Source organism: Gopherus evgoodei, chromosome 17 (genome assembly GCF_007399415.2).
Source record: "Gopherus evgoodei ecotype Sinaloan lineage chromosome 17, rGopEvg1_v1.p, whole genome shotgun sequence".
Taxonomy (NCBI): domain Eukaryota; kingdom Metazoa; phylum Chordata; order Testudines; family Testudinidae; genus Gopherus; species Gopherus evgoodei.
In genome coordinates, this window is record NC_044338.1 from 16,694,883 (window position 1) to 16,717,093 (window position 22,211).

The window sequence follows — 22,211 nt, forward strand, 5'->3', positions numbered from 1 at the left end:
TGATACATTAGCAAAGCCAGTAGGACCCAAACCTTACTTTTCTTCCCCTGTCATCACAGCTCTCATGCTCTCCCCCCTACTGCCATGGTGGATATGCATCAAAAGTAGTAACAAAGTACTGGCTCTTAAAGGACCAGAGGACAATGGGGACCAGGTGGGGCAATCCTTAAGTAAGATTAGTGAAAGAGGCATCTCAGGCTGTTAGAGATTTCATGGCACATGTTGAGGGTATTAACTAGAGCTGATCAATAATTTTCCACCTTTTTAAAAATAAAAATTGCAACATGTGAAAAGTATTCCATTTTCATTCAAAATTCTGTTTTTTGTTGAAAAACTGAACTAGTAATCTTCAGGTTTTTATTTCCCAAAAAACTTGAGAAAGTCGAGAGATTTGGAAAAAAAATTTTTTTTATTTTTGTCACAGTGTTCTGTATGGGGGAAAAAATAATGATTTCCCTATCAACTCTCACATTAACTCTGGTGTGATGGCCAATTTCCAACTCTGGTAACTGTCTTCTTAATACCCAAGTTCCCGCTGCAACTTGGCAGTTCTTCACTGTTTTTTTTAAAGAACAGGTTAGACAAACACTTGTCAGGGATGGTCTCGATAATATTTAGTCCTGCCTCAGCGAAAGGGACCAGACTAGATAACTAGGACTTCCAGTTCTGCACTTATTACTTTATTCTTCCCAAATCATGTGCTATAATGTAGTCTACTGCTGCAATCTACTTCAGAAGCAGCTGCATGTTTGTAGCACGTGACTGATACCAGCATACACACGCCATCAAGTGCTTAGGGATATCTTCAGGATGAAAGGTAATTATTAATACTGCTCTCCAGTATTACGCTACTCCAGCATGGCAGGGAAGTATATTCACTCTGATACCCTCAGACCTTATTTCTTTATTGCCTTAGGGTCAGCACTATAGTAACATATAAAGAGAAACTTTCACCCTAGGGCAAGTTCAAACCCAGCGCCTTTATATGAAAACAGTAACAGGCAAAACCAGTTTTTGATACTTTCCCTGCAAGTCTGGGATCTCTCTTCAACTCAAAGGACCCCCAAAGCCATTCATCCAGTCAAAGTTCCTCCTTTGGCAGCCTGTTTACAGCACATGGTTCACCAGGCAGAGGAGCGGTGCACCAACCACAGGGGCTGAGGATATGGCCACAATGGCACTCCCTTGCTGGCTGCTCTTCCTCCAGGAGCCAAACTGAGTCCTGAACTTTGGCCACCATGCCAGCCCAATCCTTGCTATTGCTGAAGAAATGTGAGCCGTGGTGAGATCCTCCTCTCTCACCATGGCAACCATCTCCTGCTGGATCCTACAGTGGGATCATAAGCTCCTACTTACGACATCACAGTGTGCAGCATTTCATGAAAAGATCTCCAAGCACTAGATCCACACAAATCAAACGAACGGCTTAGCCCGCTGCAGACGTGGTACATCCATGTTACAAATGTTGAAGTTCAGGCATAGAGAAGCCCCATCTCCAGGTAACATCGTGCTGGGAATTAGTGGCCATGACAGAGTAGAATTGATATCTCTTGGGTCTCACTCCTGTGCCTAAGCTACAAAGTCGTCTTTCTTCCCTGATCTCACCTGCCCAGTATTCTGGCTTCACTACAAGTTCACATCCAGTAGTGAGGAAAAGATCAGCTGCAGCAGCGAAGAACAAATTCTGGATTTAAACCCCAGTGCTTCCTATCGTTGTTGCAAAGGGCCACAGGAAGTTATAAGGATCCTAGTAAATGGATTTCTTTCTCTTAAGCCCAAGCTCTGTAAATCTGAATGTCATCTGCGGTAGGACAGCCCCTCTTCACAATAGCACAGGATGAGCCTTACCTGTCCTTGGTGCCACAGGGCTCTGAACTGCAGGTGTCGACAGTCTTCTGCACAACTTGTGCCCTGTGAAGGTAGAGGGGGATCCACATACCCAGCGCCCCTGTGGCAAAGGAGACGGCGGAGGTGGCCAGCGACGAGAACACATAGCTGCGGCTGTGAAGATGCAAGAGAGAAAAATCCATGGGGAAATCTGAGCTCCAGATCAGCTTTATCTTTGCAGTAGGGAAACCCCAAAGAAATAAGAGCCATGGGAGGCAGCAAAACAGAAAACAGCATCAGCTCAGCCCTAACCCCATAAACCAGAGTGTCCCTAGAGCTAAGATCAAAATCACCAGCTGCTCAAATAGGCTCTGATGATATAATTACAGTACTTTCTGTTGGATCTACCTCTACATTTTGTAGCGATCGCCACTCTGGTTTTAGTCTGTTACATAGGTTTGTAACTGAGTTTAAAGCATCACTCACAGTGTATAGGGCCTAGGTCTCCCTCACTTGCACCTTGTTCAGTCATTACATCGGTGCAAAGCAGGGGTAAAATTCTACCAGGCTTCAGTGCAGTACTTTTTCGCACTCACTTTCCACAGGTGCAGTGATGGTGCAAGGCAATGGAAAATCAGGCCCAGAGTACATTTCTAGCACATTGTGTTGTGACACGAACAATACATCTCACCTCCTGGACAGCACTTCACATCTGCAAAGTGCCATGTGACCATTAAGTAATATAGTCAGCACTCAATCATCAGGATGCCCTCCCTCTCGTTCTGCCTACTTGCCTACTCCAGATACTCTTCTCCTCATCTTAGTGACCCTGTCTCATTGGGAGAGTAGCATCATTACCATTTGGATTACCAGGCATTCAAATGATACGAGGAGAAGCCCCATGGAGACGCCTGGAATGAACCACAACCACGGGTCCTAACACCCTCATTCTTGCTGACAACACTAGGAAAATGCACTAGTCAGTACCATCAGAAGGAACAATTTCCACTTGGGAACTCCCAGGGCAATCTGCGGGTAAATGGAGATGTGCTCGGATGTAATCCCAGAAACATCCTGACAGCAAGTGCAGCAAAATGACTGACACTGTGAAAGTGTGGGTGCATAGCCATGTGGAACTGTGTAAGCACGTGTATACCCGCAAGCATGTGCGGGCCTGCAAGCAAGTGCATGCATTTGTATATTTGCTCCTCAAAATTCACTAACATTTAATTCCCCCTCCCCCAGGAAGGGGTCTCCTTTCCTGGTGCCCCTCAGGACAGAAAAAAGGGCTGAAAGCCAGTAACACCATTTCCTCTTTCATATGTTTCCACGTCCACACTTGAGCTTCCCTGAAGCGAGAACCAGATATGGACCTTAGAAAACCCTCCAATCTGAACCTTGGAAAGGGTAGATCCAAATTTGGATTCCAACTGGGGATCATCCCTTGTGAAACCACAACTGTGGTTTCTTTTCTCAGGCCCAAGGATCATGCTTTCTGCTGCTCCTCGAGTGCTGCCACTTGCAAATCATACAGCAGTAGAATGGCAAATGCTATCTGACTGCCAGGCTGAGAGTTAAAGGCCAAGCGCATTTTAGCATAGCTCTCTTACTTTCTGAGCAGTGCCTTCATGTCTCTTAGCCATGAGGTCCGAGCCTTCAGCTGTCCCCCCAGCTGTTCCACATTGCCTCTCTTAGCAACAGGTACAAATATCAAGATGAGTGTCCCTGTTATCATGCCTAGGAGTGGAGATACCTGAAAGAGAGGACCTGGAAATCAGCACAGAAAGTTGCCAGTGGTTACCATGGCTAGTCAAAAAGAAACAAATTGCATTAGTTTCATTTCAGTGACCAGATTCTTTACATCTGGTCTGAATCTGTATGCTCCCACTGCCACACCTGCTCCTCTCCTTCCTTTCTCTGTCACTGTTGAGACTCTTACTTACTCTCGTAGCTCAGCTTTGCGGATGCTCGTGATTAAGATGTTCACATTCTGCGTTACTCATGTACCCAGCTCATCTTCTGTGACATTTAACCCTTAGGAAGCCAGTTTACTCCCAGGTGGGCTAGGGACCAGGCTAATTTCTAGAAGTATTTGAAGTGTGTCAGGGGTAGTATGCCAGGAAAATGAAAGGTTTTCTGGATGTTGGGAGTGAGTCACTTTCTGACCTTTCCCCTACTGCACATGCAAGTGCGTGCACATGCCCCTTGCCCACCTCTGGCTTTCCATCTTCAGCCAGTTCCTGAATGCTCCCTGCATAGAGCATTCCAGCTAGAGAGGGGGGAAAACAGAAGAGGACACTGAAAGATGAGCTCCTCCAGCAACACAGCATCCTCTGGCACTTTACTGGGGCACTGGAATTACTACTGAACCAGAGGGAAGACTGCAACCTACGAAGCACCGCTACAAACACTCTGGTTCTTCTTCAGCGTCTCTCATCCAAGTATGACTAGCATGACCCTGCCTAGGTTAGGAGATCTGGTGAGATCACGAGAGGTGACACAGTAAAGCAACACACCTAGGAAATAAGCAATTACACTCACTACACTACTAGATTTAAGGCTTGTCTATATGAGGACGCTCAAGAAAATTAATCTGAATTAATTTAAGATGTGAATTTAAAGTGGATTAATTAAACCACATGAAACTCCTCTCCTATTCAGAATTCAAGTGATCTTAATTTGATTTAGTTTAATTAACTTGTGAGTTACTGACATTTGACTAATGTCTTTTAAATTCATACCTTTAGTAAATTCGGATTAACTTTCGTAAGTGTCCCCGTGTAGACAAGACCAAAAGACAGACCAACGTCTCCTGACAGTTTCCATATGTTTTGTACAGTCAAGTTATCACTATCTTCAAGTTTGCATAGAACATGATGGAGAGATTGACGCACAGGAAGCCTGGGATCTACAAGCACAGGAGCCCAGAAAGACTCTTGCCAGAAACAAAGGTGGAAATTTCACTTGAAGAGAAGGGAGCTAATGGTAACTCCCTGCACCAAATGATACTGTTAGCCCTTCAGAGCAAGCTTGCTCAGCCTATGGGTCACAACCCAAAATTAGGTCTCCAGAATGTGACAAGGAGTCACATGGGAGGCCCGCGGGAGGGCTGCAGACAAAGCCCATCTCACAATCACCCCACACTGGCGACTCCTGCAGCTCTGGTCCCTCAGGGCTGACTGGGCTTAGTGCCCTACTCTGGGCCTTGTGACCAAGTCCACAGGGTTGTAGTGCCAGTCAGGTTTGGTCCAGCCACTCCTCTCTCACAATGATAGGGGCTGGCTGGACCAAATTTGAGTGAGTGATGCTTTGATACCATGCACCAGGTCACAACACCACTCACACAAATCTGAGCAGCACTGTGACCCCAGAGGTTGCAACACCTGGAGCGAGGACCTGTGCCCAGCCAGCCCATCAGGACAGGAGCCACCACTATAGCATGCATAAGCATACTTTTTTAGCATTTATTATGTTCATGTGTATACTATATCTCGCAGGTACGAAATATATTTCCTAAGCCAGATGTATTTGGCACTAAAGCTGTATCGTGGGTCACGCCATCAAGGTTTACAACTGGGTTCTGAGCCCCAAAAGGTTGACAACTACGGCCTTAGGGGGCCTTTCATCTCAATGCACTAGGCCAGCATGATGCCTATGTAACACATCAGACTCATTTAAACACAATGTGTTGAATGAGGGGCTTCCGCGCAGCGCTGCTCCTCTGCTCAGAAGTCAGCTTCATCCTTAAAGCATTCCTGCCATTAGGTAAAGTGGCCAATTTTCTAGTCTGAAATGTCATAGCATTAAACTTAATTCTTTTCATTCTAGGTTCCTGGTTGAAATCTGCTCCCCACTCAGCCGGCTACTGATGGACTATTCCTGGTGACTTTACTGGCTTCACTTCTCACTTCCAGCCACCAAAAAATGCCATTTGTTTGAGGTAGGGAATCCATGTATTTCAGCACCTGCTGTTATAAACTACATTGGCACGAGCTTCATGCAATTAATTGCCTTCAGGACTGCCAGCCCTGAGAGAGCATCTCACTCAACCCCGTGCTGGCCAGACTGTCAAAGGCCAGAAAGCAGGTTTGCTGGGCCACTTCCTGCCAGCAATTTCAAGACATCACTGTGTGTGTATGTGTTTGTGTGTGTGGTTTATTATCTTTTCAACACATTTATCAAGGTCCCTAGAGGTTAAAATAGAAGGAAACTGAGTGTCTCTGGGCAGAAAAACAAGCGGAAGCTGGAACAAAGTGTTTTTTCCTCAAAGCAGGAATTTCTTGATAGCAGGGGACTGAAAGGCAACTAAGTTGATTTAAGGTTCCTCCTATTCCCCAGCCTATCAAGAAACCACTGTTGACTGATAATGAAGTGATTGGAAATCTGCTACTCTCAGGCAGGGAAACAAGCACAAAGAACCAACAATAAATACCTTTCCCTTTTTGTCCAGGAGCTGCATACGTTTTGTCTGCTACGTGCTTAATATCTGTACATGTATCTTTCCAGTGCCCCAGTTTTTTTATCCTGCCCTGCCTGGAAGTCCTCTTCTGCCCTTAACCTCAATCTGTTAAATACTGTTCCGTCAGAAGATGGTGCAGCCCCTGGATTATGTAAGGCAGAATAAAACATGATGAGGTAGCACCATCTTCTTTTGAAATGGGATAAAGACTGTGACAATGACATGTGCCAACTTATTGGAGTATGTTGGAAATTTTCCATTTTGCTGGGGAAAAGGGATGGAAATTTCACCCACTTGCAAAACTGCGAAAATTCTGTCAATTTGTTGGCAAAATGTTGATGAAACATGACAACAAAATTTCATATTTCAAAATTTTTGCCCAGCTGAAGAGCTGGGAATTTTCAGAAAGTTTTCATGAAAGTTACACCCTGTTTTCTGGCCAGTTCTAATGTTTCTGTGTGGGAGTTCACCAAGGATATTTTAACAGACTTATTGAATATGAGACAGGTGCTTACCCGCAACGCCCAATGCCAGTCTCCTGCTACTTGCTTCACACTTGATCCAGTGATGTATCCCAAACCACTGCAAAAAGTACAAAGAAGAGAGCCAGTTTTAATCGAGTGCTATAGGTGCAGCTGTTCTCAAAGACCGTGAAATGCAGACAGAACAGTCATGGTCACCTGCCCTATCTGCAAGTTCCCTTTTCCTGCAGAAACAAGAGTTAGCATCACTAAAAGTGGAGAATGTGTAACTTCTAACAGCATGATGGGTCCAAATAGCCTCTGGTTTGGTGAAAATTTAGCTACTGATCTGAACTTCACTGCAAGCCCTTTGCCCTATAAGGGGTTGAAACAAAGTCCCAGGATCCAAAGACTGTCCCATTCAGATTCCTACATCACACCAATCACTGCAGCAAGCTGAGCACCTGTGGTTTTGGGCCCAGACCTAGAATTAATAACAAGTACCATCAAGTTTATACTGCACCAAACCATTTAAATGCCATCTCTTAATTTAACAGCAGTTGTTCCCGAATATGCATCAAGACACTGTTTTTTATAAGTTCATACCAAAAATCTTAGAAGAACAAGCACATAGGGCTGACGGGCAAATATCATAAACGTGTCAGCAGGTTAGAGAAGCCAGCAGACTTTTCAGCCACGTATCACAGAATTATGATCAGGTACTAAAAGGTAGATCTAGCTGAGTGGTCGGGCTGGTGACCTGCAATGATGTTTCCCTAGAACTGAAATGAACAGCACGAAATCGATCTTCCAAAAATGCCAGCATTCAGCGCAGAGGCTGCCTTGGGTAAAAGCTGCCAGAGCTGTTCCAGGGTGGCTGGCTGTTGCCAAACAGCCCTCTAAGTCATGCAGGCACCCAAATTACCATCAATACCATTCTGGTGCTGAGCCATTCACAGATATGGCTCCAAAACCAAACCACGGATCCAAACTCCATTAGACTTTGGAAAAAATCAGGTCCAGAGCCAGAGTGAGCAAAGGGAGCCCACTTCTAGCCATTTGCCATTATCAAGCATGTTTGTCTTTGGAAGGAATTAATTTGTTGCCAACCACTGCTCAGCTCAATTCTCTACATAAAAGTGTTCAGTTTCCTAGGGCTGTTTAGGAAAAAGTTATTTCCATCTGTTAAGGACCAGCCATTTCTTCCTCCTGAAGAGCAAAAGAATGTTTCAATCTTTGTTTTAAGGTTACTGCCACAAATTCTAGCTGGCGTATCACCATCCTAATCCAGATGTTTTTCACTGCAATGGTGCAGTTAACTGCTCTCCAGGTTTTCCCTTTCTGGAAATGAACTCACTGTGCCACTTCTTCAGAGGAAGTCATCTGCTTCTGGGAATCTGGATCCACATTGTCTGAGCCCACCCTGTCTACAATCTCACAATGCAGGGTCAACCGTTGTAAGAAATACAGGATCTCTCTAGTCCTAACAATCAGATACTGCGTTGGGCTGATAAGGGAACTCAACTGAAAGAAAGTGCTAGGGGAAATAATTACTCAAAGATTGAGTCTGGCTGTTACATTCATCAGGAGACTATGGGCTGTATGGTCCTTGACTCCTCTCCCTAAGTTGAAGCGTGAATGCTCATTACAGCAGCTCTCCTCAGCCTTGTCTACATTAGACTTTTAAAAGTCATTTCCCACAGTTGTCGCTGCAGTGGTGGAGTACTAATACAGACTGGCTACTGTGGTTTTAACCACTGGGTCCTCTAGACCGTCTGCCAAATTTGGCAGATTCAAGTCAGTCAGAGTTTGAGTGTAAGCTAAAGAATGCTTTGGAAAGGCCAAAATTTCAAGAGCTACATTATGGATCTGACCTGCACTTTCCAACATTCACACGCGTTAGGTAGATGTGCCAGCAATTATACTTTCACAGGTTTGAAAATTTAGCCCTTAGCACCTTAACCTAATGACTCTTCTAGAGTATATGGTAACTTGGAACAACTTGACTCAAAAAGGCCCTTATCTCAAATGAATAAAAACAACAACTAAGAAAACTGGTATAACATTTTCAACAGTTATACAAGTAATATTGCGGTTATTCCAAAAATGTATATGCTAAATAGTTATTTTCTGTTTTCATCCAGCTCTATTAATTAGTAATACCTCATATTTATTCCATGCAAGGGTCTTAAACAAACTTGCACATGAATCAATGGCAAAACAGGTACCAGAACCCATTGCTTCTAAACAGCCCCTATGCTAGCCATCAACCTGCAAACTTTTTCCTTACCATACAATTCAAATCTATGAAAATGTGTCTTTTCTTGTCAGCCGCTTCAGAGGTTTGGTAATTGAAGAGAACTGCAGCGAACTGGTTACCTGCCAAGAGGGATTGCAAAGTAGAAGACAGACAGCATGAAGGTTCTGGTGTTTTTGGTGAAAAGGTCTCCTATGATGGTGGGAGCGATGGTGGAATAACTGGCTTCACCGATGCCAACCAAACCTCGTGAGAGGACGAGGAGCCAGAAATACTGAGGGAAGTAATAAGAAAAAATTAATCAATCAGTCATCAAAATGGTAGATAATGAAACAGTCCAGCATGGAAACGCAAGCCCATGTGACCAGTCGATAACACTTACCCCCCTCATCCCCCTGTCACTCTTACCACTGCTCCTTATGTTTGTATTCTCAGGGAAAATGTCAGTGCCATATTTCTGTAGTGGTTTACGCATATTTTAAAAAAATAACTGTAATAATAAACCCTTGCCCTAATTTGCATTCCAGAAGATGTTCCAAGCCTTCTGGCTACGAAGTGTACATTGGCAGCTACTATGGTTAAAGAATGGGAAGCTGGAGATTCTCATTTCACTCTCAGGGGGAGGCTCAACCATAGGAGGGTTATGGATACAGACAGAGCAACCCTAGAGGAAGGTTCGTGGGGAGCAGAGCTGACGACGACTCTTGTATTTGGAGGTCTTAAATTATGAGTATAAATCCTCATTATCCAAGTTGCCACAGAGCATTGGGCTGAAAAGTCAATCCTGGTGCAACTTTTAAGACTCTTCAGAAAAGTATGGAAGAGCTTCTCCTGTCGGCATAGATAATCCACCTCCCCAAGAAGCAGTAGCTATGTGGACAGGCGAAGCTCCCCCATTGACATAGCACTGTCTACATGGGGCTAGGTCGGAATAACTCCATCGCTCAAGGACATGGATTTTTCACACCCCGGAGTGACTTAGTTATAGTATAGTGTAGACCCGGCCTAACTTTGCCCAGGGAGCATTGGTCTGCTTATAAAGCAGTCAGTGTGCTGCTTAACAACAGGGGATTCAGGGACATCCTAGGCAATTGTACATGTTGCACAAATGTAAAGCTGGTGACAGAAATCACTTGGAAACGTGCACTCTCCGCAAGCAGTGGAAGTGAACAGAGACTCAACACAGACCAGAATATGTTAGAACAATGTGAAATGCAACAAACTGAAATCTAATACAAGCCAACATGGAAGAGGAAAAGGAATTTTCCACAGACGTCAGGGAACTAACAGAACACATTTCCTGATGGGGGCTCCCCTCAGATCGGACGTTATACAGAATACTATAAGCACCTGATTTTCAAGCCAGATTCTCTGTATGCTTGCAGCTTTCCGATTGCAACTGTTTGCAAGCATAGTTCATGCCACTTTGATGTTTGACCACCTGATGCACTAGTACAAGCCATATTTAGACATCAAAGCAACATGAGCTGCACTCAGAAAAAACTGCAGGTGCAGAAATGCAACAGCAATTCATTGCAGATGCAGATTAAGGACAAAGAAAAAGGCAGGGGGAAGCCAAACTTTAAACATCTAACCCTTAAAGGCCTCCATATACGGTCACTATTGTTATCCAGTAGGTCACTTGGGAGAGTTGGAGCTGTATGGATTGAACTCATCCCTCAAATGCAAAAGCACTTTGCAAAGGCGAGTATGTTATTGATCCCCTTTTACAAAGGGAAAACTGAGTCAGAGAGAGGGCAAATGACTTGCCCTAGGCCACACAAGTCTAAAGCAGTGAACTCAGGTCTCTTGATTTCCAGGTTCCCCCCTCTAATAATACAGAGTCCTTGCTGAGTTGAGCAGTAAAACGTGGGTGCTGAAGCACCTGCTTTACCACATATACATCTGCTGGTAGACAATTTCAGTGCTTCCTTTAAATACACTAGCAGTGCTTTGCACAGCCAATCATCAACCTCTTATCTGGATGCCAGTTCTACCCTGGTATGCATTTTCTGAATATAATTATAACTTGCTGGGTGTTTGCAATTACAGGTATAATTAAATGTGTCCTCTAGCCCCGTCATACCGAACAGATGTGCGTGGGTGCCTGCAGAAAGGGCAACATCATGACTCAAGCCAGTTAAATTATGTCCATTGCCCAATGCTAAACCATTCAGGAATGCTGTGGAGATACACCGCCTGTGACTGGCACACTGGTAGCCAATGCGGTTGGGATAAGTGGCATCATGCTGAATGCATTAAGGGAGGCAGGATTAGAACTGGGCAAAACTGGAGGCTGGTTTTGGTTTGCACACATTTATCCATTGGTTTCTGGTGTTGCAAAATCAAAACCAACCGTGGTTCAGATACGGATCCCAACATGTGATGGAGATGGGGATAAAGAGGCTCAGTTCCAGACCAATAACCAGTAATTATGAAATGTCAACCATGACAGAAAAGTGGCAAACTTGCTGACCTTTCTAAAACTTTATCTGTATGAAAATACCACCAGAGAGATACAGCAACAAGTACAATTCTCAATAACCACACTGTGCGGGGTTTACGCTGACCATTGCCACTGCAACAGTCACCTCTCAAACCTTGCCTATGCATCCTGTGCAATGCTTTCCACCCGTTGCTAACACCAGTTCAGCTCCACCAGTATTGAGAACATTTCGGAGTCTTAGTGCACTGAAAACACCTGCAGCCCCTAGTAGCCTATCCACCGTCAGGGCTCATTCTCACACACAGAGCGCCAAATCCTCTTTCCAGAATTTCTGCCACTCTCTCGGTCATGCTTTGGGAGTCTGAAGGTACGTCTACACTACAGCAGCATGGCTATGGCACTGTAGCGTAGATGCTTCCTACATTGATGGAAGGGAATTCTTCCATCAACTTAACTGCATTTACAGTAGGAGTTAAGTCAACGTAAGTACATTGCACATGGTGCAAAATTTTCCACAATCCGAAGCAATGTAACTAGGTTGATCTAAATTTTAGGTGTAGACCAGGCCTGAGCGATGAGTTTCTGACTATAGATGGTGATCAACATAAGACTCACATAAGAGAAAAACAGCATGTACAGATGTAAGCAGTGCTGCATTTCACAGAAGGAATCTTCAAGGCAATGGACAAAAGCACCTAACCAGATGTAGCAGGTAGGCAGAAGATAAAAACATAATACCAGATTAGGGCATTATTTAGTCATATCCTAAGTACTCAACCCCCGGATTAAACATGATTTATATTACTGAGAGACCTCTCCAAGTTATTTCAATAGCCCCTATCATCTAAATACCTAAGTGATAAAATTACTCAATAAGTCATTTCGCAGTATGAACCAAAGCCTAATCTTCCAAGTTTAAAACACAGTGGACCATTGTGTTATAATATTTTTCTTGTCAATGTGAAAAGAAAAAGCTCACTAGGTACCTAGGGTAAAGTATGGTCCTCTCGCAAGGAAGCAGTCATTTTCTTCCATCCACACAGACAAAAAAAGCCCAAACCAAAACAATCATCCCCAAACTTTTATACGGAGGCCACAGTCATATAGTGAACTAATAGGAAGTCCACAGATGTAATAGATATAAAGAGACATACCATACACATACATTCATAGTTTCAAAGGCCAGAAAGGACGACTGTGATAATCTATTCTGATCTCAAACCTGCATGTCTCTTCCCCATGGGTGGGTAGGATAGTTTCCAGTGGGTTGAGTCCCTTTCTTTCTACTCCTTTTCCTTTTCGTCACACCCCAAGGCCTGGGCAGAACAGTGAGACACATGCCCTGGCCACCCTGTCTGCGCTGGACCAAGCTGCCTGTGATAACAGCATGAGTAGCAGAGAGTGGGAATTGTTAACTGAATTTTACTCTTTCCCAATTAAAGACCGGCACGTATTAAAGAAGTTTATTCCTTCAAACATTACTGTGTAGTTCTTCTGTAATTTGTTCCCCTGTGCAAAAACACTTCTAAGTCTGCTGGGTGTTCTAACAGCCTGAGTCAGCTTTCAGCACCTAAGCATATTTTATCTGCATACAAATTAAGACCAGAAACCTCAAGGTTTGGGTGCTTTTTTCCCTGGCCCAAGGACAACTTGATGGAATTTTTGGACACGTAAGAACCAGCAAGGCAAACACTTTGTTTTCAATAAAGGTTAACGATCACACTCAGGAGTATGGGTTTTCCATTGCTTCCCATCATGTCTGCCAATGACCCCCTGGCACCTGAGGATGTAGCCCCCAGAAGTGAATGCAGATTGCAGATCCACATCCCTCCATCTGCTGCACTCTCAAACCCTAGACATACCAGCCATGGTGCTAGCAGCACCAAAGTGGGGGTACAGACAGTAGGCGAGAGAGCAGCGCGGTAGGGTTCAAATTGCCCACAAGCTGACATGGTGGAGAAAGGATGAAGGCTGGTAGAGCGATGGTGTCTCTGACACTCTTGTTGGACACTCCCCTGAAAGCCACGTCACCACCCAGAGTGGATGGCAGCAAAGCAGGAACTGTGGACCTGGCTCTTCTCTTCCAGTCTCCTTAAGGGGAAACGTGGCCTTTCTCCAAGTTCCCAGGGCTTTACTGCTTTGCCCACACATCCCATTGCTGGAAATCCAGGGTTGTACATAGTCGTAACTAAAATAAGGAAGTTTTGGAAGATGTATAAATCTTTATGCTTCAGGACATAAGCCAACCTCTAACAAGGGCTGGCAAGGAATTTTCTCTGAGGGTAGGCTATTCTGTAACAGCCCACTGCTGGGTTTCCTGCAGCTTCAGCTGGACCGATGGAGACCCTGATGGAGAGGGGACACTGGGCTAAGAAGTCCCTGGAGTGATCCATTCTGCCAATCTCTACAATCCTGTTAAAAACTAGAGATCAGATTGAATCCTTACTCAGTTCTTAAACAGGCACACACACAACGCAAACAACAGTAAGGGCTTCATTATTGGACTCCAAAATATTTAAAAGGCACCAAGGCATTGCAATTTTCTATAGCACACACTCAACAGATTTACATTAACATCTTCATACTGTTTTTATTCCTGATCTCACACATCACATCTGAATTCAGTAGGCCAGGACGTCCTTTGACTAAGCAGTACATGTGACTGCCTTTAATCGTGTTTGAACGAAGCCTCTAATTACATATTTAGCCCAGTGGCACAGACCATTGAGTGAGTAATGTTTGTTTTAATAGGTCTAATAACGACCTTACCTCTTTCTCTGTCTTTAAATAAGTTAACAAAAGGAATTAGGCCACGGTTCTCTACAAGATTAGTTGCCACTGATAAACCTATAATCTGCCAAAGTATGCATAAAACTGAAGAACCAGCCTTGTCTAGAGAGCCATGTGATCCATAAGCCTGGGTCATTAAGCATCTGAATGTGAAGTAGCTGTAAAGGATCCCATAATACAAAGGAAAAATTGGCTTGTCCAGATTAGGGAAATTTGCACCCGTCTAACTACATTCAGTGCTTGAAGTGGACTGAAAAAAGTGTATGTGGGGGGGGGTGTCTATTATTTCCTAAAGAAATAGAAGTGACATCACAACTGCCTCTCCCTCAATCACCACATCAATTCTGCAACTCAGTTCCTCCTGCAGCTTCTAGGCTTCTTCACCATGTCTGTTCTGGACTGGGGGAGGAGGGAACTCTGCCTGCTTCTGCAGCAGCTCTGATCGATTGCTCTACCCCAGTAGGGCAGTGGAGAAAGCAGCCAGGGCTGAAATGTGTGCCCTTCAGCAACCTGGCCACAGCTTGAGAAATTTTATTTGCCGAGTCCATAAGCTAGCACACTTTAAGCACTGACTACACTGGAGTGGCTGCACCAGTGCAAATCCCTAGTATAGATGCACTGCACATTTGCAATCCATGTTTGCACTGGTGCAACATTGTCCACAACACAGAATTGCAACAGTATAGCTACATCAATTGCATCATGTGAAAATTTTCTTCTATCTATAAAAACCCACAGAGCTGACCTCCTGAAGATCCCATATTTAATTTCCTTAAAGGAGACTCAGCTCCATTAAATTAGGGTGTGGACTGCGGAGAGTTGCTAAATATGGCGTTGTTATTATATACACAAGGCATAATTCAGCATGAGGAGTCAAATAGGACCAGTATTTTCTGACCAGATGAATAACACTTTCTGCCGTGCTCTATTAACAGCTTTCCCAAACGTATCTGCACCGTGTTGGGTTCTAATGATTAAAGTTGACACACCACACCTTTCACCGCAGGTATGCAAAGGTGTTCCAAAATCATGATGCAAACCAGAGGAGCAATGTGCTTCTGTAATATCAGTACTGTGACTAACAGGCTTGGCAGCTCTAAACACACAGTTCAAATTTTAGCTCATAAAGAGACACTCGCTAGGAGAAGCGAACAATGAAATAGCATGACAAATGCAGGTGACATTTCTTTAACTCCTCTGCAAAGATCAAATCATGTTTAAGAACTTGTGGGTTTCCAAATTACACAGGGACATCCTCCCTCTGAGAAAGATGAGTAGATACTGGAGACAGCTGTAAGTTATTTTCGGAGACATGGTGAGATGACAGTCGTTGCTTTTGGTGGAAGAGATGGCCCTAAATGATAAATTCCTAATCTGAACCACACAAAAACTTTTAAAGGTGTTGGAAATCCATAACTGAATAATGAATACAACAAAAATCCTGAATCCAAACATCCCAGAACATTCTGGATCCACATCTAGATTTGGAACGCCAATGATACATGCCTCAACTTTATTACACATCTGCCCACAAGAGTGCTCTATCCTACAATTTCATGCATTGCCAAACTAATTTAAAAAATTTTTTTTTGGGAGAGATGAAGAAGGGAAGATATTTAGTGACGATGTAAGTTGCTCTGTTAACAATCTCTGAGAATGGGGTCTTCTGTAGAACATGTACAGTCCAGGCCCATAGGGATCAAATTTTTCTATCAGCTGCTGGACATTTCAGGGTCCATGAACTGGGAGATCTTTGTCCAGCTCCTCAAGAAGACGTGTCCATGCCATACAAACTACCTCAACAAGCAGCACCTAGCCCCCTTGTTGGGAGTGCCAGCATAGATGCCAAAGTCTGAATAGGCCACTAAGATGAGCCAGAAACCAAAGGAGCTTCTAAGAAGGGTGCTGTCCAGGAAAGACTGGCTCCACTCTAGGGCTGAGAGCATGCTAGGAACTTGTTCGGTGGCAACAGGTAACTTGTAGGAGAAAAGGGACTTTAGCTAATATAGAAGTATAAAGCCTGAGGATGCATCTTCATGTTTATTTTCTGTGTAACTTGTACATGTTTGCTTTTCCTTACTCTTTCATCTCTGAATCTATGATTTTTCTATTAAATAAACTTTGTTTATTTTATTTTTTTACCACTAGCTGGCCTCTATTGTGCAAACTATATGGAGTGTATCCCCCAAAGTAAACTGATAACTGGGGCAGGTTTCATTCCTTCGAGTGTGACGAAACATAAGGGAAAAGTCCGAGTATCTGGTAGTTAAGACCTCAGGGAGATGGATTTGTGGGGTTAGGGGGCGGGGCCTCGGGAGCAGAAGGGCTGTCGGAGTTCACCCTGCAAGGAGTCATAGGTGGTTGAAGCCAGGGTGAGATCTTTATTCTTGCAGGCTGGCAACTGGTGTCAGAACTCAATCTTAAGCCACCCAAAGTTACAGCATTCACTTCTTGGTCTTAGACTTGCAAGGACACACAAAGAGTTGGGTGATGGGCACTTGCTTGGCAGATGCACTTATAAACAACCCTCTCTTCCCTACAAATCCGTTCTCATGATCAGCCATGAGTCACAGTCGCAGAGCAGCCTAGGGGAAGCTTTCACTGCAGCTTGCCGGTTCTGTTTCCATCTGGTATATTTAGGCTTGGCAAAATTCAATTTTTTTGAAATAATTTCAACAGATAATATCAATGTTTATTTTTAATTTTTTTATGGATTTAAATTCTCACAGTTGTGGAAAACTTTGTGGGGGGTCAAACAATAATCAATGACAGCTGATATTGAGATTCAAAAATTTAAAGCCCATTAAAACACAAATTGTCAACATCACATATCAAAATATACAAAGTAAATATCTTTACGTGAAACTGAGAAGTTGTTCTGAGGCAGCATTTTTCCGTCCAAGCTTAGGTATGTTACAAAAAAGTAGTTTTCAGCACTCCTCGTCTTCTAAGCAGGCTAAAAAAGGAGCAAGGCTGGAGTATGGGCATCTAAAGAGGTCTGTGCTTCAGTGTGATCTTCGGCACCCTAACTAATGAGACATACAGATCTGCACTCCCCTCTTCCGTCTCACTCCTGCTCACTCCAGCAGCTTGAGTGTTTCTGAAGAGCCATGTGCCTTGGATTGGCCAGTGGCACAGACAGACCTCTCTGAAACACTGCTTTCCAGCAGGTGAAGCCCATTCAAATCTCCCCAAGACTCAGCTTTTACGTACAATAATTTATTTCTGCTCTAGGATTATTTCAGTCACACTTTATATTTAAGAGCCTATTTCTAAAGGGTTAACAAATGACTACTAAATGTTATAAGCACGTTACAGACAAGAGCAGTACCTGTTCTAGATTACTGAGCTGTCAACCTCTAACAATTGTTTAATCATTTATTCAAGTATCTATTGATTTATTAAGCCTTTATAAACTACTCTTAATACAAACAGTGGCTGACTTTTCTAATCTCAATGATCTAAAATCAACACCTCACTTTTAACCGATTTCGATTGCTTTAAGGATCCCAGCAGCTCCCAGTATCACGCACTTGGCTTTAGAACAGCCCCCTTTGGCAAAGTCTGGCTGCCATTAGTATTCCACCAGGAGAGGAAGGGTTGCAGCAAGGAGAAAAGGAAGAAATTGTATTTAAGTATTACAGAGAGGGAGGGAGATGAAGTCCACTAGTCTCTGCTCTAATTGTTCCTAGTACCTGTTAATAGCTTTAGCTCTCCCTGGTGAGTTGTTCGGTCACACTTGATTGAATATGGAGGGCTTTATTTGGAAATGCGCCTGAGATTCTGTCTGATTAAAATCCTCTCAAACTTAGTCAGATTTACACCATTAGTCAGTACAGAAAGGTATCCTGGGAAAGGAGCTTGGTGAGAAGGTCCCTCGTCATTACTTGCACTTTAGACCAAGATGTTTTACAAATGGGTGTCTACAGGTATTGCTCAGCCTCTATTTAGGCACCTAATTAAGCATTCGGGTCTCCAAAATAAAAGTACTGTGCATCCCATAGTGCTTATGAGTCTATTCAAAGTCAACAGGAGCTGCTGGGTGCTCATCGTTTACAAAAGCCAGGCACCTATTTCAGTATCTGAATACAGATTTAGGGCTGAGAATTTCAAAGCTGCTTAAGGGATGTCCAATTTCCATTCAGATTTGCAAGTCTCAGCCTTGGAAGCCTGACTTCAGGCACCCATTGTTGAAGGTCTTGGTTTTAATGCAGAAGACCTCCACCTGCCCCCATTTCTAACCTGTCTGGAGCCTTGGAGACTCTGCCTTCACCTTTCAGATATTTTCAGGTAACAACAGCCAGACTTATCAGATAGTCACAATTGTTCATGGGCTTATCCTACCAACTTGACTGACAATTAAAGAGGCCTAACCTTTTTTCATGCTTCATGGCAATGCAACAATACATGAGTAACCTGATTTCACAATAAAGACAAACACTGAGATGCCATATCATTATTGTATCATCATTTTGTTTCATAGGATACCTGCATTAAGCTCCTTTCCCAGCCTAGTCCTGGCATCCCGCAGTTAAGAATCTACCTGCTCTTATCCCCACCTCAGACAACTGGCTTCCATTTCACTTTATCTTTTCAACCTAGGACCACAACTATTGACATTTAATGACCTCTCCTGAAGCTTTACAGGACATGCTAAAAGTTAACAGATAAGACGACTGGACAGATGGGCTCAAACGGTGAGAGACATTGTACACTCCACCAAGTCTCACACTCCACATCCAAATCACATTTAATTCTCCAGAGAGCTTAGGAACAGGCTCACATGGTGCTGCAAGGCCATCATAGTCTAGCAAACTGCTTTCCTTTCCAAACTCATTTGGCCAAGTCAGGTTTCCACAGCGTTCAAACGCAGCATGCAATGCTATCAATAACAAAATGTTGCATGCTGGAAAGGCGTGCATCTGTCTCATCACCATCATTAAAAGGGCCACATGAGGTTTATGGGCATTTTATATTTACTCACTCTCCCCTATAACATGCATTTAGAAGCTTACAAGAATTTCTTTCTTGCCAATTCAGTCCTGTTTAATTTAAGGAACATTTCCCCCTTCCTCCATCCAGCCCCTTAATTTTTTGAACGGGGCTGAAATGAACAATGATAAAAATTATTTATAAAGCACTCCCTAGCATTAAGTAACCATTCAAGGTGATAGGACTGACAGACACTCCAGCACCCTATGCAATATGACATCTTGGGTTGTGCACCATCAAGCTAAGCTCTGAGAGTCCACAATGACAGCACCAAGACACACAAAACACTGATGTTATGGGTCTCTCAAAAATAGAGACTGCTTTAAAAATGTATCCTGGTTGGCAATTAATTCACCACAAACCCACCTACACACACTGAATTTCCCCATTAAATAGCTCAATCAAGTCTAGAGGTCTTTCCCCACCAGACAGCTTAAGAGCTGAGATGGGATGATTTTTCCTCCCATAAACATCATAGAATATTAAGGTTGGAAGGGACCTCAGGAGGTCATCTAGTCCAACCCCCTGCTCAAAGCAGGACCAATCCCCAGACAGATTTTTGCCCCACATCCCTAAATGGCCCCTTCAAGGATTGAACTCACAACCCTGAGTTAAGCAGGCCAATGCTCAAACCACTGAGCTATCCCTCCCCCCCATCTCTGTCACCCTTTCTGTAATTGGAACTGACTGGCTAGCTTTCCCACTGTTCAACTAAAAGAAACATACAGGGACATGCACAGGGATTTATTTATTTATAGAATGAGACAAAGATACTTAAGACTGCAAAGGTCTTCAGGGCAAGGTCTGTCTTTCTGTTGTGTACGTACATCACCTAGCACAACAGGATCCCACAATTTCAGTTGGAGCCTCTAGCTGCTACAAAGATACAAAAAATAAATGAAGAATAATCGAATATAACCATGTCCATTTAGAGACAGAGGTTCTGATCCAACTCCTCCCATGAAAGACAGTAGAAAAAGTATTACTGATTTCCATGATAACTGGATCAGGCCAACAATGCACAGATTTCATGGAGATGTCCTTTACGTGCACCAAACGTTTTTCAATAACCTAAACATCCAACATCTTCCTAAATAGAGAGGGGAGATGCCTGCACATGCACACACGTGCACAGAGCCACCTCCTCGGTCCCTACTCAGTTTTTACTCAGCCCTCATGCAAGTCTGTTGAAGTTAATGAGAGTTTGCCAGAAAAAGGATTCTCAGATCCAGCGCAGGGCATGCGCAAGTCTCCTCTAGCACAGTGTTCTTTCCGTCAGGCTCATCCAGAAGGATGCCTGAGCTCCGATTAGCAATCCTGATGTCTCAGTGCTGGCTGCTGTCTTCATTACCATGAGCTGGCAGCGGCAATGGAAGCCTTTGCAGCAGTGTGCATGTTATGCTTACAGTGATACTGAACAATAGAGACATCTCCTCTGATTTTAGTTTCCACATCCCAGGATATTAGACAAGCTAATGAACCCAAGAACAGAGAGTAAAGGGCAGCAGATGCACTGTTATGAACGGAACAGTGTTTTACATACAGTAAAATCTATTCAGAGTTATTTCAAGGGTTTCAGTAGCACATGGTACTGTTCTGCCTCTACCAACCACGGAGCTGATATTCTGAGCAGGCAGTCAGGCTCCCATAGAGTGTTCCAGGCCCCAGGAGGGGAGAGGAGAGCCAGTGCTGTTCAGGAGAGACAGCAGAGATGGGAACTGTTACTTAACAGTTGATAGGGATATTCTTTTTGATAATTTTGTCTACTTTATTTTTTGTAGCAGAAATGAGCTCACCTTCCAATGAACTCCTCTGTCACATGAAGTGGAAATTCAGGACTTTGGAGCTACAGCTGCACTTGAGACACCTTTACCACCAGCTGTCACGTCATTGAATGCATCACACGTGCCCGAATGCACGGACAGGGGGGGTAAGGCGAGGTGAGAACACAACTCCTCCCTTGCTAAAAGCAAAGGGAGGCTGGCCTCCCTCTCCCCAACTTGGGCAAACAGTGCTCCCTCTCAGCTTCCCCTCCTCCTCGACTGGTGCTGAGGGCTTGTCTACATCAGAAAGTTGCAGCGCTGGTGAGGGAGTTACAGCGCTGCAACTTTGAAGGTGTACACATCTGCAGGGCACCACCAGCGCTGCAACTCCCTGTTTGCAGCGCTGGCCATACTCCCGTTTTGTCTCGGGTGTAGAGGATCCAGCGCTGGTGATCCAGCGCTGGTAATCCAATGTAGACACTTACCAGCGCTTTTCTTGACCTCCGTGGAAGGAGGAAGCCTCTGGTAATCAAGCTGGTCTCCTTTCCCGGTTTGCTCTCTCGTTCCCGGAACCCCGAGCAAGCAGGTCTCCTTCCCTGCGGTTTGCAGGGTGGCTCCGGGAACGCGAGAGCAAACCGCGGCGAAGCTGGTCTCCTTTCCCGGTTTGCTCTCGCGTTCCCGGAACCCCGAACAAGCAGGTCTCCTTCCCTGCGGTTTGCTGGGTGGCTCCGGGAACGCGAGAGCAAACCGCGGCGAAGCTGGTCTCCTTTCCCGGTTTGCTCTCGCGTTCCCGGAACCCCGAGCAAGCAGGTCTCCTTCCCTGCGGTTTGCAGGGTGGCTCCGGGAACGCGAGAGCAAACCGCGGCGAAGCTGGTCTCCTTTCCCGGTTTGCTCTCGCGTTCCCGGAACCCCCCTTGAAGCCGCCCAACAGCGCTGCAGTGTGGCCACATCTAACACCACTTGCAGCGCTGGTTGCTGTAAGTGTGGCCACTCTGCAGCGCTGGTCCTATACAGCTGTACTAATACAGCTGTAACAACCAGCGCTGCAAAATTTTAGATGTAGACATGGCCTGAGAGAGTTCCCCTCTCCTTTCCATCTATTGTAACCACTGAGGAAGGGGCCTGGGGCCAGTAAGGGGTAGAAAAGGAACACACGATGGGTGAGAGACCCTTGTACGGCTCAGAGGTCGGCAGTGCCCTCCTGCATCGGTCAACT

The 22,211-nt window shown here is 44.4% G+C and overlaps 1 protein-coding gene across 1 annotated transcript in view; it reads right to left on the reverse strand.

Annotated features, from left to right (window-relative positions):
• Positions 1–22,211, reverse strand: part of SPNS2 (sphingolipid transporter 2) — a 165,482-nt gene that overhangs the window by 48,367 nt on the left and 94,904 nt on the right. Inside the window, exons 4-7 of the mRNA XM_030536898.1 lie at positions 9,127–9,278; positions 6,802–6,868; positions 3,438–3,580; positions 1,849–2,001 (exon numbers count right to left, since the gene is read on the reverse strand). Of these exons, the coding sequence (XP_030392758.1) occupies positions 1,849–2,001; positions 3,438–3,580; positions 6,802–6,868; positions 9,127–9,278 (515 nt within the window). The remainder of the gene's footprint in view (positions 1–1,848; positions 2,002–3,437; positions 3,581–6,801; positions 6,869–9,126; positions 9,279–22,211) is intronic.